This window comes from Diabrotica virgifera, chromosome 6 (assembly GCF_917563875.1).
Source record: "Diabrotica virgifera virgifera chromosome 6, PGI_DIABVI_V3a".
Taxonomy (NCBI): domain Eukaryota; kingdom Metazoa; phylum Arthropoda; class Insecta; order Coleoptera; family Chrysomelidae; genus Diabrotica; species Diabrotica virgifera.
This window is the reverse complement of record NC_065448.1, coordinates 200353617-200373984: the sequence shown is the minus strand read 5'-3', so window position 1 is coordinate 200373984 and position 20368 is coordinate 200353617. Positions and strand designations below refer to the sequence as shown.

Here is a 20368-nt window from a genome sequence, read left to right as displayed (position 1 = left end):
ACGTATTAATTTGAAATAAATATTAATTTAAAATAAATTTGATGTATTTTTTGCATATTTTTAGATTTTCTATAAGGACCAAATTATAGAGGCTGGCATTTTTCAAATTGAAATAACACACTGTATAATTTTAATTTTAATTAATTAATTAATTCCTAGAAAATGCTTACATCACTTTTACTGTCAACTGCTTCATTTATCTAAAACTTGTAAAATAAAAAAAATATATTGAATTATAGACAAAATATTTTAAACTACATAAGTTTAGTCTGTGACACCCAGCATGCTGCGAAGGGAAAATTTATAGATGAAAATATTTACAAAGTATTAGCTAAGGTAAGTAAGACATCCCTACATTTTTCTTGCAATATTTTATATTTTGTTACTTAAAACTCAAAAAAGGATGAGGTTTTTCGGTGCAAAGAGGACAGAATATAATAGAAATATGATTATTGCCATTGAAAATTTTACAATTTTATGGATATAAAGCTTACAAAGAGTCAGAGAAAAAAAAAATAACTACCTAATACAATTTACTGAAATTACATAATTCGTCAATATTATAAAATAAGGGATAATTAAATATAACAAAAACAATATATTGCTAAATTTAAATAAATTTGCTACATAATATATATTTTCAAAAAACCCTGTTAGCACATAGTGGTGTAGAGCCAAATTCAGTTGAACAGTGGATTTCTGCCTTATACCACTTAGCACATTGCAATGGCATAGTATGTGTATCACATTTTCTTCTTCAATTTCGCACTTTCTGCACCTATGTAGTTGGTATAGGTGATTTCTAAAACAGCAATGTTCATTCACCATTTTAGTGACCTTTTTGATCTCTCGTTTATTAAGAGTTTTCAAATCATATTAAATTGTTCTAGAGTTTTTTATCAATATGCTTGATTATTTTTTTAGTCTGAATTTGCCATTGAGTGGCTCGCCATTTCTTTTGATGATTCCTTATCAGCCATTTCTGAACCTCATTTCTCGTAGCATTTTTAGTGATGCACAGAAAGGTTTTGGGCATTCAAAAGTTTCTCTCGAGCCCTGTTTTGTCAACCTGTCTGCTCGTTCATTTCCATGCACCCCTTCATGACCCAGCACCAGCACCTATATAAAAGAGACCTTATTGTCTTTGACTCCGTTGTTAAGGAGATCTTTGCAGTTTTTTACAACGACTGTCTTTTGGTGTTGTGTTTTTAGTCACTTAGTAATACAAAGTAGGCTGCTGCCTGACGTCAGCAGATGTTGCGTTTGTCCGTCTATTGTACCGATACCGTTTAAGCCGTCCTCAATAATAAACGCACTTCTCTAAAATTTGCAGCTGGGTATACCCCGGGTTAAACCATAAAGTTAAAAATAATCTTTTGAATAGATAAACATTTAATGACTATTTTTGTGAAAATTTAGAACTGACACGTTGACCAACAAACTTCACAGAACATGATAAATACAAGAACTTTATATTACAGTTCTTAGTTTTACAAATATCGCACCTCTACTCAAATAATGTCACAACTTAAAAAAATAATAATAAAAACGGATTTATTGCACCAACAGTATAATAAATCTAGAAAATCATATCTCAAAAAGTGTTACTTCTATGGTTCAAATATTTGTGGTTATATGACACTATTAGTGTCATTATAAGGTTAACCAAAATCAAAAATGCACCGAACATAAACAGTTGTTTATTTAAGATCTGTATATAAAGCATCGTTTGTCGAGATAAGACAGTATATTATGTGATTGCTTCATTCAAAATAACCTGCGAATATGCTCAAAAAAACTGACACCTTTATTTTTCTTTTTGCAGTATGTTTTTTATTTAATTTTGTTACTTATATTTAAAGTTAGATCTTTAAAAAAGTATAACTCTGTTAACCAGATAATAACAATGATATTTTTCTTCTGTACTGCTAAAGCCATTTTTAATAAATAATAATACACTGAGCAACAAAATTAACGCACCATCCTAAAAATGGGACATTTTTGATGTCTCGAATTTGCTAAACCTGTTATCCGATTGAAGTGATTTTTTAGTATGTTATAGCCTTATTCTTTAAGAACATTTATGTAGTAATACTGTTGGTGGAAGTGCAAATGTAATTGTATACTGGGTTTTTATTTAGCGTATGGCTTAAGTATATCACAGAATATATTTAGATTTATGCATTATACAATGCATCACAAACAGATGTCCAATTTTTTTATATATTCGATTGACCCTTCGGTTGCCATTACAAAGTCTATAGGGTCGCATATGTATGCTCTGCGTGGGCAGTCCTGAACAATGTGACTGATCGTCTGTCTTGCAGCGCCGCAGTCACAAGAAGGCGAGGGGAGTTTAACCCATCTGTGGAGGGAGTCGGCGCATCTTCCACAGTTTGTTCGAATTCGATTAAGGGCTGCCCAAATCTTACGGGGACGTTCAAATTCGCCAGGTTTCCCTATGATGTCCGGTAGACTATGGTAATGCGGATCTGTCCTACTTTCCCAATCTTCTCTCCATCGGGTATTTAAGTCAAAGTTGGATTGCTGCAGCGCTTGAGCAGATTGTAGAGGGGGGATCGGAGACGGTTTCCAAGAATATCGGGGATGTCGTTGTGGACTAGAAGCTGGCGACTGTCCATTATTTTGTTATATTCTTTAACCAATGCATGTTCGCGGCGTAGGTTGGGTGGTGCTATATTACTAAGGGTAGGTAGCCACATTGTAGGGGTGGGCTTAATTGTGCCTGTTATCATACGCATAGTACGGTTTAGTTGGGTGTCGACCAGGTGGGTATGCCTGCTATTTAGCCACACTGGAGCACAGTATTCTGCCACCGGATATATCAGGCCAAGAGCAGAGGATCTTAATGTTGATGCTGTGGACCCCCATGTAGTGCCGCAGAGTTTCTGTATTATATTGTTGCGTGTTTTCAATTTTGCTGCTGTTTTCGTCAGGTGTTCTCTGAATGTGAGCGTTCTATCTAGAGTAACCCCAAGGTATTTCGGGTATTTATTGTGTTTTAACAGCTTGTTATTAAAATACACTCGCAATTCTCTGTTTGCCAACTTGTTGTTTAGATGAAAAGCTGATACTTCAGTTTTTGTAGTACTTGGCTGTAGTCTCCATTTCTTAAGGTATTCGCTGAGGATGGATAAGTCATTCGTGAGAGTGATTTCTGTAGTTTCTAAAGATTGGTGGCTTGTTGCAAGGGTCCAGTCGTCAGCATATCCAAACTTCCGAGATTCGGTTTCAGGCATGTCAGCAATATAGAGGCTGAAAAGTAAAGGGGCAAGGACAGAACCCTGTGGAAGACCATTGTTAAGTTTCATCTGTCTACTCGTCTCCTTTCCCATTATAACCTGGAAGGCTCTGTTGGTCAGCATGTTGTCAATGAGGTTAATTATCTTTCTGCAGGGGATAATGCGGGCCAGTTTATATATTAATCCCTGTCTCCAAACAGTATCATATGCTGCTGTTAGATCTATAAATACTGTTGCTGTCTTTTGTTTCTTTTGAAAACTAGCTTCTATAAAAGTTGTTAATGACAGCACTTGGTCCGTACAGCTTCGATGAGGGCGGAAGCCAGCTTGTTCAATGGGGACATTTTCTAGTATCCTGTGACTAATTCTGTTGAGAAGAAGCTTTTCTAATAGTTTATATACCATGCTGAGTAGAGCTACGGGGCGGTAGTTTTCTGGCTTATTGTTTGATTTGCCCGGTTTCGGAATTGCAATTATCTTTGTTCGCTTAAGTGAGAAAGGAATGTTACCTGACTGAAGTATATCATTAAAGAACATTGCAAGCCACTGTTTCGTGTATGCACCACTGTGTATCAAGAACTCTGGATGGATACCATCAAAGCCAGGTGCTTTACCTGATTTCATTTCTTTCAGCGCATGTGTGATTTCAGAAATAAGTATTCTTGCTGAATATTCGGAGTTCGTTCTGTTCATTTGTTTTAATGCCCTTAAGTCTCTTTTCACGTTGGTAGTATGTGTTCGATCTCGTGGAGCTCTGGATAGAGATACTATACAAGGACATGCCTGCCATGTATACTGGGTGTAACAATCATACTCCGGTATACATAGTTTTATTGTATACCGAGAACTACGGAAGTTTTGATGTAAATTTGTCTTCTTGCATAGCCTCCTTGATAACAGGTAGACCTAGAAATAGCGCTATCAGGGGATGGCAGGAGACAGATTTAAATCAAAACGAATCCGTCTATTTTTCTAGTTTTATTAAAAATAATAGCTTAGTAATAAAATAATGACAAAAATTTGTTCAGGATCTTGTAGCAGCGGTTTAAACTTTGATTTAGTCACTTTCTGATATTCATAATAATAAATTTTAAGCGATTTATTAATCCTTGAAATCTATTATAACTCGAAAACCATCAACTTTAGAGAAAAACTATAAGAGATCTTTTTTGTCCAGAATGGTCCAAAAAATCTAAAAAAAAATTTGTCCGGGCCAAAAATATTGGTTTTTGCAATTTGAACAAAAAAAAATTGTTCAAAAAAGTTTGGACCACTTTTTGCGTGGGCGACTTCTTGAACCTAATTCTAGGATGTTTCACGAATGTGATGATGCAAAAAAATCTCATGGGAATATTTTTTCCAACGAACCCGCCGATTTCTCCTTGTCTAGTAACACTTTTTGAGATACAAATTTGTAGTTTTATTAAACTGTTAGTGCAATAAAACTGTTTTTAATTTTTTTTTAAGTTGTAATACTGTTTGAGCAGAGGTGTGATTTGTATTTAACGGGAGAGTTATTAGGTTAATGAATTTTACTTATACCAATTTATTCTAGGTAAACTGCAAAAGTCCTTTGAATAGGTGTTCCTATATGGGCCAGTCCGTTGACTGTCGTGCAGTATTTGATCCAATTATTACTGATGATGGAATATGTTATTCGTTTAATATTTTGGACAAATCTGATCTCTTTAAAGATATTGTGTAAGTATGATGTAATACGTAAGTACGTGAATGTAATAACAATTTACGGTTTAAATTGTAAATAAAAGTTGTTCACTTTATATATAATAAAATATTTTTGCAATAAATTATTTTATGCAATTTACTATTTTACTTGGAAAATAAGCCAGAATTTAAGTTGGAAATAAAAAAAACACATTGAGATATATTTTATCTAAAACTAAACCTAACAATGAACAAGAAAGAACAAAGCTTTGTATTCATAAAATACCTTGTTAATGCGAACATTTTTATTTAGGTGAAACATCAATACCATTAAACATTAAAATAAGTGAACATCAATCTTGTATTATTAAATTGAGAATTTGATAGATCTCAAATGTACACACGCATGTGGCAATGAACATAGAGTTCAGTGGTCAGATTCAAGTCTAGTCCTGAAAGAATCAGATGGTAAAAAGAGAAAAATTAAAGAAGCGGCTCTAATTATGCTAAATGAAACCAATTGTGCGCAAATTCCTCGGTAGAATGCAATAGGATGTGGACACCCTGACACCCATATTAAAAGAGGAAATAAATAGAATAAAATACCACGATCAATAAGTCAATGCATAATATAGTTAAGTAAAATGTATAATATATGTCTGAATTTTCCATATGAATGAGTCAGATTAAATTAAATTGTTAGAAGAATTTTTTTATCAAGCAACATAAACAACCTTGTATTAGAGAAAGCCATGAGGTTGGCCGAAATAAAAACAGAACTGCTATAGGTTCAAGATCCCAAGCTATTACTAGCATACGCAGATGACGTTGATCTCGTTGGAGACTCCATCCTATCCATAAAAGGCATTTTCAACAAGGTGGAAGGAGAGCAACAAGTGAAGTAGAGCTGAGGATTAATGAAGAGAAGACGAAATATACATATGTGTATAAATACACACAGACACAGGATAGGACAAAATGTGACGGTCAACACCTTCAATTTCGAAAGAGTACAACGTTTTAAGTATCTGGGGGCCGTAATCACAGCTGACAACGATGCTACTGAAGAAATAAAAGACAGAATCCAATCGGCAAATCGATGTCTATTCGCACTGGATAAGCTTATAAAATCAAAAAATCTTACAAGAAGTTCCAAGATAAAAATCTATAAATCCATCGTCAGACCTGTACTAACATATGGTTGCGAAACGTGGACCATGACCAAATGGAACGAAGAAAAGCTGAAACGTTTTGAACGAAAAACACTTAAAAAAATTTTCGGACCACGACATTAACACAAACCAGTATAGGATCAGAACCAACTTCGAATTAAAAGAACTCTACAATGACACCGATATTGTCCAAGAAATTAAATCACAGCGACTAAGATGGGCAAGCCACGTGCACAGACTTCATAACGAGAGACTTATAAGTATAAGACTGGTATGGGAGGGGATTCCTACAGGCAAAAGACCAGTCGGACGTCCCAGAATGCGATTGAGAGATAATATACAAGCAGATCTCCGGAAAATTAACATTCCATTTTTTTGACCCTAGGTTGATGGAAGACCGAAGAAATTGGAAGAAAGTTGTACAGTCATCCAGGACCCACCCAGGGTTGTAGCGCTACGTGATGATGATGATGAACATAAACAAAATTTGATTAAAAATGAATAACCATTTTCACTTTCGTTGCAAAACGAAAATACAGCCAAACCATATTCTAGTCCAATCAGAGAGTGCAGCAAGCACCTCTACCGGTTTCGAAACTTATTAGTCTCTCATCAGGAGGCACCTATGCTGCTCTCTCTGATCCAACCAAAACAAAACCCCAGCGTGCAGTCCCGGATTGCAACGAGCGAAATGGCATATATGCCCTAGCGGCAACTGCTAGCAAAAAGACTAAGTTTTCACTCTAATGGCATATAAAACAACATGATGAAAACAATGGGAACCTTCTCTGGTTACAACTCCGAGGCTTCTACAATTTGCAAGCCATACGGATGCTGAGACTAAGGAAGATGACGGAATTCTACAATTTACAATTCACGTCCCACCTGCTCAGCGCGGTAAAGTTCCAACGAGAATGGTTCCCTTCATACTCCAATCAGAGTAAATGTAAATCAAAAATGAATAACCATTTTCAATTTCGTTGCAAAACGAAAATACAGCCGAACCATATTCTAGTCCAATCAGAGAGTGCAGCAAGCACCTCTACCGGTTTCGAAACTTATTAGTCTCTCATCAGGAGGCACCTATGCTGCTCTCTCTGATCCAACCCAAACAAACCCCCAGCGTGCAGTCCCGAATTGCAACGAACGAAATGACATAGATGCCCTAGCGGCAACTGCTAGCAAAAAGACTAAGTTTTCACTCTAATGGCATATAAAACAACATAATGCTATTCTACATCCCACCAGAATGAAAAAAAATGGGAAACTTCTCTGGTTACAACTCCGAGGCTTCTACAATTTGCAAGCCATACGGATGCTGAGACTAAGGAAGATGATGGAATTCTACAATTTACAATTCACGTCCCATCTGCTCAGCGCGGTAAAGTTCCAACGAGAATGGTTCCCTTCATACTCCAATCAGAGTAAATGTAAATCAAAAATAAATAACCATTTTCAATTTCGTTGCAAAACGAAAATACAGCCGAACCATATCCTAGTCCAATCAGGGAGTACAGCAAGCACCTCTACCGGTTTAGAAACTTATTAGTCTCTCATCAGGAGGTACATATGCTGCTCTCTCTGATCCAACCAAAACAAACCCCCAGCGTGCAGTGCCGGATTGCAGCGAACGAAATGGCATAGATGCCCTAGCGGCAACTGCTAGCAAAAAGACTAAGTTTTCACTCTAATGGCACATAAAACAACATAATGCTGTTCTACATCTCACCAGAATGAAAACAATGGGGACCTTCTCTGGTTACACCTCCAAGGCTTCTACAATTTACAAGCCATGCGGATGCTGAGACTAAGGTTCTCATTCTTTTCATTATGGTGGGATGTAGAATAGCATTATGTTGTTTTATATGCCATTAGAGTGAAAACTTAGTCGTTTTGCTAGCAGTTGCCGCTAGGGCATCTATGCCATTTCGTTCGTTGCAATTCGGGACTGCACGCTGGGGGTTTGTTTTGGTTGGATCAGAGAGAGCAGCATAGGTGCCTCCTGATGAGAGACTAATAAGTTTCGAAACCGGTAGAGGTGCTTGCTGCACTCTCTGATTGGACTAGAATATGGTTTGTCTCTATTTTCCTTTTGCAACGAAATTGAAAAAGGTTATTCATTTTTGATTTACATTTACTCTGATTGGAGTATGAAGGGAACCATTCTCGTTGGAACTTTACCGCGCTGAGCAGATGGGACGTGAATTATAAATTGTAAAATTCCCTCATCTTCCTTAGTCTCAGCATCCGTTATGGCTTGCAAATTGTAGAAGCCTCGGAGGTGTAACCAGAGAAGGTTCCCATTGTTTTCATTCTGGTGGGATGAAGAATAGCATTATGTTGTTTTATATGCCATTAGAGTGAAAACTTAGTCTTTTTAAAATTTGTTTAATTTATTAATATTGTGTACTTCGATAACGATTCCCGAAGTGGAAGTCAAAACGTCAATAACTTTAATTTCCAACTTAAATTGTGTCTTATTTCCCAAGTACATACTTAAAATAGTAAATTGCATAAGATGCCACAAAGAAATAGCTTCAGAACAAATCATTTTATTTTTAGTGTATCTAATTCAAATTTTCACAACGCTAATAAAACTAATAATGATTGGACTATAGAAACTGGTTATGCTGAACATTTAGATAAACACACATATCCTAGAAGGGCGCTCTTTGCTGGACTTCAAAATGGCTTGTCAATAGATTTTAGGTCGACTACAGAAGATATTGATGCAAGTTGCAAATTAGGAGTTCAAGGTTATAAAGTAAGTAAAGTCACGATTTTTCAAAAAACTGAAAATAAACTAAAACTAATTGTTATATTTAGTAGCAAAAATTAAAGTAAGACACAGTGAAATAAATCAAAATTTTGATTTATTACAGAGTTTTAACCTAAAAATGTAAACTGTTCATGGCAAAGGATTGTTATACACTAAGCATTAAAATTAACGCACCACCTTAAAAATGGGACATGTTTGATGTCTCGTATTTCCTAAACCTGTTGTGAGATTTTAGTGATTTTTTAAATATGTTATAGCTTTGTTCTTCAACAATAACGATGTAATAATATTGTTGCTAAACAGATAAGTGTCATTGTATACCGGGTGTAACAATGATAGTGTGTTTTTTCCTCAAAGTTTGGAACACCCTGTGGAATATTCTAGCGTATATAAAACAAGAATAAAAAACCGCTAAACGCCGTAAAAATGAGTGGCGCATAAAATATTCCAGCTACAAAAGATCTGATATGAATGTTACGTGGCGCCAAAATGGATTTTCATTTGATGCAAAACAAAATTCTAGTTTTATTTTAAAAGATTTTTCCATAATATTTGCTAAATTTGAAGTAAACGCGCCACAAAAGAGTAACTTTGATACAGTTTGAATTTTGAAACTCTTTTGTGGCGCGTTTACTTCAAATTTAGCAAATATTATGGAAAAATCTTTTAAAATAAAACTAGAATTTTGTTTTGCATCAAATGAAAATCCATTTTCGCGCCACGTAACATTCATATCAGATCTTTTGTAGCTGGAATATTTTATGCGCCACTCATTTTTACGGCGTTTAGCGGTTTTTTATTCTTGTATCAGGAGTTTTTCAAAGTTATTTATAAATTAAATGTATGAAGTTGAATGCAATGTTCCTCTATTACACGTCAAGCTTTATAAATGGTCACCTTTGTTGCATTATCTCCCAAATCATCTAGTGTCCATCGAATGTACACTAGATTTTTTTCTATTCGAAATAGATTGAGAAAAAGATATATTGAGATGGCCGGTAAATGAAGTCGGATTGCCCGTTGCCAGATCAAATTTAGCGTCGTAACCACTACAACTCATAAACCATTTGGGGAATAATCGTTAATTGGATTATACTTTTGTATCTTAATAACTTCTCTAAACGGCTTAACCGATTTTGATCAGTAAACATGAGTTTGAAACGTATTGACCAGTAGTATCTGATGGATCTAAGGTCAAGTATGATAACTGAGCTATTAGGTACAGGAATTATTTAGCTTTCGAAACCGTTTTTCCCACAGAAAATAGATTTTATCATATTTATGAAGCCTATAACCTAAAAATTCGAATTTTCCCGGATATGAGGTAGACATCGTTAGATTCGTCTTGAGTCCTTATACAAACGCTAAGTTATTGGCACAATTCGTACGTTGAAATGTTGAGTAATTGTCGAAAAACCAAAATTTTCAAAGTTTAGTTTTTCAGTTTTTCGGCTATACTGAGCCGTGTGTATGTCTGATCCTGACGGCTTGGACACCATTTGAAAGCTTAAGTCAACACTATTGATTTGATATATTTGCGGTTCTCATGCCTCTTCTTGATCCGAATATATATATCCCCAAAAAATATGCCGTTTTGTACCTACAAAGTCCTATAGCTGGCTTATGGGTGGTCAAAAGTCACAAACTACACCGGTTGTAAATTGGCCCTGACCCCCTCTTTAAATACAGAGAAAAAATATCAAATCGGTTTAACTTTCAAACACACATACATACATATCCACAAACATTTTCCCTTTTTTAAATAAAAATTGAGTCACATTTCTAAGCTCTATAACTTTTGAATGGTATAACCGATTTTCAAAATTAGACATGCGTTGGAAAGGTAATGATCAGTTCTATTAGAAACCGCAAAGGTTGGACTTAAATTTTCGAAGTTTTTGGGAGTTTTGGGGACCAGAACGAAAAACAGACCCTAAATAGGAAGGGCCGTAAAATCGACACCCTTGGACCAAAATGGATGGTTGACTTATGAATGGGTGAGTCTTTTTCTGAACTTGAAGATGGGAGTTGGCACAATTTTCAATTCAGTCAGATTTATAAAATTGAAAATTTCGTGTATATAATAGTGTCGCCTGTAGGGGGGTGTATTTCTGCGCCACTGGCGAGAACTGCCGTTATCTGGTAATTTTTCCGATATAAAACTAACAGCTTCGATAACTAATAAATCGAAAACTATTAATTTTATCAAAAAAAATGTATAATGAACATTTTTTGTTTATAATTAATATTTTTACCAGCATTTGCGGTCAAAATAAAAAAAAAAAAATTCCACCCTCGAGATGAGGTGGCAACCACCCCATGGTAAAAGCGTCTTTCGGCATCATATAGATTTTGATCCTTGGACTATCCACTACTTATTGTCAAATTTTTAAACAAATGTATCCATTCTGTAAAAATTGCGAAGTGAAAAATTTCAGTTCCTGGACTAATTATACCTTTGGAGCTCTATAACTTCTGAACGGCTTACCTGATGTTGATCACTAAACATGAATTTGAAACGTATTGACAAGTAGTATCTGATGCATCCAAGATCGATTATGATAACTGAACGTATTACAGGAATTATTGAGCTTGAAAAACCGTTTTTCCCAAAAGAAATAGATTTGATCATACTATTAACCCTATAACTTAAAAATTCGAATTTTCCCAGATATAAGGTATACACCGTTAGACGCGTCCTGAGTCCTTCTACAAACGCTCAGTTATTGGCGCAATTCGTAGGTTGAAATTTTGAGTAATTGTCGAAAAACCAAAATTTTCAAAATTTAATTTTTCAATTTTTTGGCTATGTTGAGCAATGCGTATGTCTCAGCTTGATCGCTTAGGCGCCATTTGAAAGCTTAACTCAACTCTATTGATTTGGTGTATTTTCGGTTTTCCTGTCTTTCCTTGAACCTAAGATATATACGCCCAAAAAATATGCTATTTTGTATCTACTTAGTCCTCTAGCTAACTTACGGGTAGTCAGAAGTCAAAAATTAGACCGGTTCTGAATCGGCCCTCACACCCTCTTGAAACACAGAAAAAAAAATTCAGATCGGTTTAACTTTTCCACATACATACATACAAACATACATATCCACAAACATTTTCCATTTTTTAAATAAAAATTGAGTCATATTTCTGAGCTCGATAACTTTTGGATGGTGCAACCGATTTTCAAAATTGAACATGCGTTGAAAAGGTAATGATCTATGCTATCAGAAGCCGCAAAGGTCGGGCTTAAATTTTTGAAATTTTTGGGAGTTTTGGGGACGAGAACGAAAAACAGGCTTTAAATGGGAAGGGCCGTAAATTCCGCACCCTTGGACCTAAATGGAGAAGTAACATATGGATGGACGAGTCTTTTCCTAAACTTTAAGATGGGATGTGGCCCAATTTTCCATTCAGTCAGGTTTAGAAAATCGAAAATTTCGTGTATATATAGTGTCGCTTGTAGGGGTGTTGTGCGCCACTGGTGAGAACTGCCGTTCTCTGTGGATATTGAAATTAAAACTCAACTGTAGACTGTAGCCTTAGGCTTTCTTAACATTTTGCTTTTTGATGCATTCACTTATGTTGGATAAAAAAAGTTATGTACTTTAACAACTAGCAACGTTATTCATCAATACAGGGTGGTGTTTCTAAATAAGTGCGACAAACTTTAAGGGGTAATTCTGCATGAAAAAATAATGATCGTTTGCATTATAAACATATGTCAGCAAATGCTTCGTTTCTGAGATACGGGATGTTGAATTGTTTCTTACAAACTGACGATTTATTTATCGCTCTAAAACCAGTTGGGATATGCAAATGAAATTAAGTAGGTTTTAAGAGGTAGTTATTGCGCATTTTTTGACATACAATTAAGAATTTTATATTCACCATTGGCGTGCATACTTGTCATATTACCCGGTCATAGGGGGACATGAAAGGAGCCTCCACGTAGATTGTGGTCACTTGTGAATACAATCGAGCGTCCCCTGGAAACGAGTAATGTCGGCTAATCCTTTCAACACCGGTGCACCAACAACACAGATGCAATCAAAATCAAAACGGTCTTTATCAAGGCCATTTTTGATGACGACCTCAATTAATATTGAAGGACTATCAGCAGATAAAGAAGACCTATTGTCTAATATGTGCAGAGAACATGGTGTCGATGTTCTACTGGTTCAAGAAACCCATAGAGGTACTGCAAGCCGCAGACCAAGGATTCGGGGTATGAAGCTCATACTGGAGAGGCCACACGACCAATATGGTAGCGCAGTCTTCGTCAGACCAGATATCGACGTAGCATCCACATTTCTAACAGATCAAAATGACATCGAGATCCTCACAGTGGAGATAAACTCCTGTACAGTAACGTCAATCTACAAACCACCAAACGCTGACTTTGCTTTTGAGGAACCGAATAAGTTTCAATCACAGCAAATCAAATTCGTACTGGGTGACTTCAACTGTCACAGTGTCGCGTGGGGTTACAACGAAACAGATTCCAATGGCGAAGAACTAGAAAAATGGGTTGAAAGCATGAACCTAAAACTTATTCACGATCCAAAGCAGCCTGCGTCGTTCAACAGCGGAAGATGGCGCAGAGGTTACAACCCAGACAATATATTTGTCAGCGACAGAATTGGAGACCAGGTGACAAAAATCGTTGGAAGCGCCCACCCAAAGACACAGCACAGACCAATAATTTGTCTTTCCAACGCGGCAATCAGATACGAAATTGTTCCTTTCAAGAGAAGGTTCAACTTGACTAAAGCAAAATGGGAAAAATTCTCTGAAACATTGGATCAAGAAGTTTCCCAGCTAGAACCTTGCCCTGATTCATACGATAAATTTGTAGAAATCGTAAAGCAAGTATCACGGAAATTTATCCCTAGAGGTTGTCGAACTGAGTACATAGCGGGGCTCAATGAGGAATCTAAACCCCTACTTAAAAGATACGAACAGCTATATGAAGAAGACCCTTTCTCGGAAGCGACAATTTAGGCTGGGGAGGAAATGTTACATGCGATATCCGCCAACAGAACGGAAAGGTGGTGCAAGCTGGTCACGAGTCTGGACATGAAACAAAACAGCAGACGTGCCTGGAAGCTGATTCGGAATCTTGGCAACGATCCCGCTGCTCCGGCAGTCAACATGACAGAAGTCACACCCGATCAGATAGCCCATCATCTTCTAATGAACGGTAAGACGACATCAAGAAAGAACAAGGTGAGAGCTCAACGGAATATCGACGAAGAAAGAGATGTTCTAGGTACCTCTTTTTGTCTAGAGGAGATGAGAGGCGCGATCCATCAAATGAAAGATAATAAAGCGGCTGGCCTGGACGACATACGAACAGAGCAAATAAAGAACTTTGGACTAAAAACCGTAGAGTGGCTCGTAAAAATGATGAATTGCTGCATCCGTACATTACAAATCCCCAAAATCTGGAGAAAAGCTAGAGTGGTAGCCCTCTTAAAACCAGGGAAGGATTCGGCGGATACAAAGAGTTTTAGACCTGTATCTCTCTTGTGCCACCTTTTCAAGGCCTTTGAAAGAATGATACTGAACCGGATCGCAGAATATGTGGAGACTAAAATTATTCCAGAACAAGCAGGATTCAGGCCCGGAAAGTGCTGCTGCAGTCAAATTCTTAATCTCACCCAACATATTGAAGATGGTTTTGAACGGAAGGAAATAACAGGAGTAGCGTTCATAGACCTAACTGCCGCCTATGATACAGTTAACCATCAACGGCTACTCGCAAAACTCTACGAAACTACAAAGGATTTCCGACTAACAAGGTTAGTGAAATGTCTCCTCCAGAATAGACGCTTCTACGTAACGCTCCAGTCCAAGAACAGTCGGTGGAGGGACCAAAAAAATGGGCTACCACAGGGAAGTGTCCTCGCGCCGATTTTATACAACATATACACCAACGACCAACCCATACACCAACAAACAAGGCAATTTATTTACGCTGATGATACAGCGGTGGCAGCTCAGGGAAGAACCTTCAATGAAGTCGAAGTGAAACTGACAGATGCCCTGGGAGACTTAGCTCTATACTATGATAAAAACCATCTGAAACCCAATCCCACAAAAACCCAGGTATGTGCTTTCCACCTGAGAAACAAGCATGCCCGAAGGTCGCTGGAGGTGGAATGGCGTGGTCAGATGCTGGAACACAACAAGACGCCAAAATACATTGCCGTCCGTCTGGATAGAACTCTGTCTTACCGATACCACTGTCAAGATGTCAAGAAGAAAGTAAGTGCCAGAAATAATATCATCCGCAAACTAACTAATACAAAATGGGGAGCACAACCACACACTCTCCGCACTTCTGCCTTGGCATTATGTTTTTCGGCCGCGGAGTTTGGAGCACCAGTATGGGCAAACTCCGCTCACGCAAAGAACGTCGACGTGGCTCTAAATGAAACGGTCCGTATAATATCGGGTTGCCTGAAACCGACACCTATCGAAGAGGTATACCCCATTGCTGGAATTGCTCCACCACCTATCAGGAGGAAGGTCACGTCAGAGGTAGAACGGAAAAAGCAGGAGACGGACCGAAGACACCCCTTATATGACCACCAAACTCAGCCAAGCAGACTAAGATCTCGGAAAAGCTTCCTGAAAACATCAAGATCCATCCCCGAAGCGCCAGAGACGCGCCGAATACACCTATGGCAAGCGTCAGCTACCGCGACACATTTTCCTCCCTCGGAGGAAATGGCTGCTGGACACAATTTACCGTATCCGACTTGGAAAGCGCTAAACAGACTAAGAACCGGCGTTTCACGTTGTGCTAGAGTAACCTGAAAAAATGGGGATACCAGGAGGACGATACCTGCGACTGTGGGGCGGTTCAGACCAGCCGGCATCTACTATCATGCACAGAGATGAGAGAGACCTGCACAGAACAAGACTTAATTATAGCAAATGAAAGGGCCATCTATGTGGCCAACCATTGGAAATACAGAATTTAAAGTTGTTGGAGTTCCGGACACGGAAAGTAAGTAAGTACCCGGTCATATTACCCGTATGCACGTCAATGGTGAATATAACATTCCCAATTGTATGCCAAAAAATAAGCAATAACTACTTCTTAAAACCTACCAAATTTCATTTACACATCTCAACCAGTTTTAGAGCAATAAATAAATCGTCAGTTTGTAAGAAAAAATTCAACATCCCGTATCTCGGAAACGAAGTATTTGCGGACATATTTTTATAAAGCAAACGTTCATTATTTTTTCATGCATAATTACCCCTTAAAGTTTGTCGCACTTATTAAGAAACACCCTGTATTGATGAAGAACGTTGCTAGTTGTTAAAGTACTTAACTTTTTCATTATCTAACATAAGCGAATGAATCAAAAAGCAAAATGTTAAGAAAGCCTAAGGCTACAGTTGAGTTTTAATTTCAATATTTTATATACTCTAGAATATAAACAGATATAATACGCTAGAAAAAACACACTATCATTGTTACACCCGGTCAGGGCCCCCGTAAGAACTACTGGCGCCTGTGTGCAAAAAATGATTTTGGCGCCCCTTAAGGCATTTTGATAATTTTTTTTATTTATTTTTTTTTGAAGGTAGGTAGGTAGGTGCAAATAAAGCAAAATAGGAACAAATAACACCATAACAAATCTTAATTAAATAAAGTTTAAGGGGCTTTATTGAATCAATTCTGCTGGACCATCTTGTCACACATAGAGGGTTTAGACTTAACCCGAGAACATTTTTGCTCACCTCACAACATCCCACCTTTTTGTGGATGGCGAACCCAGAGTAACGCGATTTTCAAATTTTGTCCATTAAGGTACGTTTTTACTGCAGCGGCTGGCTCGTTAATCGCTGAAAGATCGTCGCTGAATCTGAGCATTGATTGCGGTATACTGCTTGTGTGATTTGTTGGCGGTGCGTGTTTCGGAGTTTTTTATTTGAGAAATTTTTGTGAAGTGAAGCTTGTTTTTATAAGTATGTATCATTTCATAATTTCCTAATCAATGGTTGTTTATCACAATTTTTAAGTATCCTTCTTCATGTCTTCTTTTAAATATTGCATGTTTTTCTAATCTTGTAGCATTGGATAATTCTTTCTTCATCCTCTATTTCCTCTGCTCGCATGTATTTTAACAATAATTGTTTTCTTTGAATAATAATATTAATATTGTCCGTCTGTCGTCTGTCCGTCCGTCCGTAAACATAACTCCTCATTATACCAGGTAGAATGAAAATGAGGTGTCCAATGAAAGCTTATGATCCAAGTATACTACTACAGGTGAGAAAATTTGACCTAAGACTTCCGCTTTTAGAAATGCAACCGCAAGTACTATTTTAAAGTCAATAGTACAAGCGATGTAATATTCGACGCGCTATAGCAAGATGAGAACAAATATATACCTACTTCTGGTTTCATGACTGTCTGTTCGTCGTCCATGAAAATAACTCCTCCGTCATTCCACTAGGTAGAATGACAGATGAGATGTCGAACGAAAGCTTATGATTCAAGGATGGTACTAAAGGTGAGAAACTTGACCCAGGACTTCCGGTTTTAGAAAGGCGACCGGGAGTACTGTTTTAAAGTCGCCGGAATAATAATATAAGCAATATATTATTCGACTCACCTTAGAAACACGAGAGCAAATGTATACTTCCGGTTTTCTGACTATCTGTCCGTCTGTGAAAATAACTCCTTCGCCATGGCACTAGGTATAATGGCAAATGAGATGTCGAATGAAAGCTTATGACCCAACGATGGTAATAAAAGTGGGAAATTTCACCTAGGACTTCCGGTTTTAGCAATTCGACCGAAAGTACTGTTTTAAAGTCGTCGGAATAGTACAAGTGATATATTATTCGACGCGGCTCAGCAATACGAGAACAAATATATATTTCCGGTTTCATGACTGTCTGTTTGTCTGACCGTCAACGAAATACGCCACTATAACCGCCCAGTGTCTACGATTTTGTCTGCTCTCATACTCTCAGAGCAGTCACCAAAAATCGACACTTGCTGCCCCTGGGTACAAAGGTTATAGACGCTTCAGTCAAAACGGCTCCTACAATCCACACAACCACACGCACAATCAGATACACCGCATTCACTGTTCAGCTACAGAGTTGCCAGATGTGATTTTATAAATCTCCCACTTAGAAACTGAAATTCCCTCAAATTCTGAAATTCCCTCAAATTGAAGCTCAAATCTCCCAAATTTAAATTTTTGGCACATTTTAATGAATTAGTAGTTATATGTAAAGAAGAGTAAACCAAAATTATACTACTTATTAACAGAGGCCCTGGAAATAATTCATATGTCCTATCGTCTTCGATTATATGAGAGTATAATATACAGTTCTATGTACATTCGCAAATTTAATTTCCCTAGACGGTTTCAAATTACCAAAAAATTGTGGGAAAATACCCCAATCTGGCAACCCTGTTCAGCGACGATCTTTCAGCGATTAAACGAGCGAGCCGCGCCAGTAAAAACGTACCTTTAGACGGGACTTACCATAATAGGCATAATACTTATAACAAATCCACAGGGTACCAGGCGGTGCTGTGGTCGAAAAATTGTTTAAACAATTTTTTTTAAACAAATTCACAAAAGAAAATTTTTCATTTTGAACAAATTTTTTTTAGATAACTATGGTCATTCTGAGTAAAAATGGTTCCTTTTCATTTTTCTCTAAGATTGATTGTTGTCGAGTTATACGCGATTTAAGATTTGAAAAATGCGAAAAAATGATCATATACGTAACTCGACAACAATCAATTTTAGAGAAAAATCACTAGAGACCTTTTTTGCTCAGAATAACCCAAATTATCTAAAAAAATTGTTCGAAGTGAAAAAATTATTTTTGTGAATTTGTTTAAAAAAGTTGTTTAAACAATTTTTCGACCAAGGTACCGCCTGGAACCCTGTGGATTTGTTATAAAGACCTATTTTTGAGTAAGTTTTTGCAAAAAAAAACCATCGAAATAATTTCGCTAACGGGGGCAACGATACAGCTTGGGCTATAGCGCTAATTGTTAATAATTAAAAACAACAGCTTCGTAATAAAATAATGACAAAAATTTCTTCAGGATCTTGAAGGAGGGGTTTTAAACTTTGACTTCGTCGCTTTTTGACTCTCATATTAATGATTTTTAATCGAGTTATTAAGCCTTAAAAATGGTCATTTTCGCATTTTTTAAGTTGAAATCGCGTATAACTCGACAACAATCAATTTTAGTGAAAAATGACAAGAGGAATTTTTTACTCAGAATGACCCAAGCGATCTAAAAAAATTGGTTCGAATGAAAAAAATTATTTTTGTGAATTTGTTTTAATAATTTTTCGACCAAGGCATCGCCTGGCTCTCTGGATTTGTTATAAAGACCTCATTTTGAGTAATTTGCAAAAAAATCGAATCGAAATAATTTTGCTAACGGGGACGACGATACAGGCCGGTCTAATTAGTTATTTGATGTGTACGCTAATATACGCAAATATTGTCGATTCATCATTTGAGTGTCACACAATCGTTGGCTTATAGATGAGATAGAATTACCGCCCACACACTACTACTTACATGTTTAGAATTTTTCCACGAAATCAGGGCTTAGTTAGGTATTTCTTATCTACAATTTTATCTACGGAATGGGTGTTTGTTATTTTTATAGCAGGATTTTTTATTTTATATCTATAGAAAGACTAATAATGTCATCCAAACAAAGTAAAACTGATTCTATTTAATTTCTCAACTTTTATTTTAAAATTAATTTTTGCTTTTTGATTTTTTTTTTAAATATTTTGCAATTTTTGATCCTCAATTTTTGCGCCCCTAAAGGATGGCGCCCGTGTGCATTACACACTTTGCACTTATGGTAGCGGGGGCCCTGCACCCGGTATACAATGACACTAATCTGTTTGGCAATAATATTATTACATTCTTAAAGAATAAAGCTATAACACATTAAAAAAATCACTAAAATCGGACAACAGGTTTAGGAAATACGAGACATCAAACATGTCCCGTTTTTAAGGTGGTGCGTTAATTTTAATGCTTAGTGTAATATGATAGTTCATTTTTGCTCACGGTTTTTACTCCGAATGTTAAAGAACCGCTTGGATTGGCATGAAATTTGGCATACACAAGCTAACATGCCAGTGATATTGTTCCGATGTGTGCTTTCGCAATAGGGGGAGTACCACCCCTTCTCGGGGGTGAAAAACATATGTTCAAAATAAGTCCGGAAGTGGACAAACTTACTAATTCTAAGCAACTTTTGTTCCATAGAGTTTTTTTACTAAGTCAATAATTTTCGAGTTAATTGCGAGTGAATATTTCATTTTTAACAAAAAAAAAGTTTTTTGACGGTTTTTCGCAAATACTTAACTCATAAAGGTAGTTTATCGAAAAAAATATTCTTAGCAAAATACAGCCTATAAAGAGTGATAGGGTTTATGTCTTCGTAGTAAAAAAAATAATTAATA

General features: G+C 36.8%; 1 protein-coding gene across 2 annotated transcripts in view; it reads left to right on the top strand.

Annotated features, from left to right (window-relative positions):
• Window positions 1-20368, top strand: part of LOC126886626 (pickpocket protein 28-like) — a 46018-nt gene that overhangs the window by 13098 nt on the left and 12552 nt on the right. For both annotated transcript variants that reach the window (XM_050653620.1, XM_050653619.1), the window contains exons 3-5: window positions 240-336; window positions 4819-4964; window positions 8663-8864. In XM_050653620.1, coding sequence (XP_050509577.1) covers window positions 240-336; window positions 4819-4964; window positions 8663-8864 — 445 coding nt within the window. The remainder of the gene's footprint in view (window positions 1-239; window positions 337-4818; window positions 4965-8662; window positions 8865-20368) is intronic.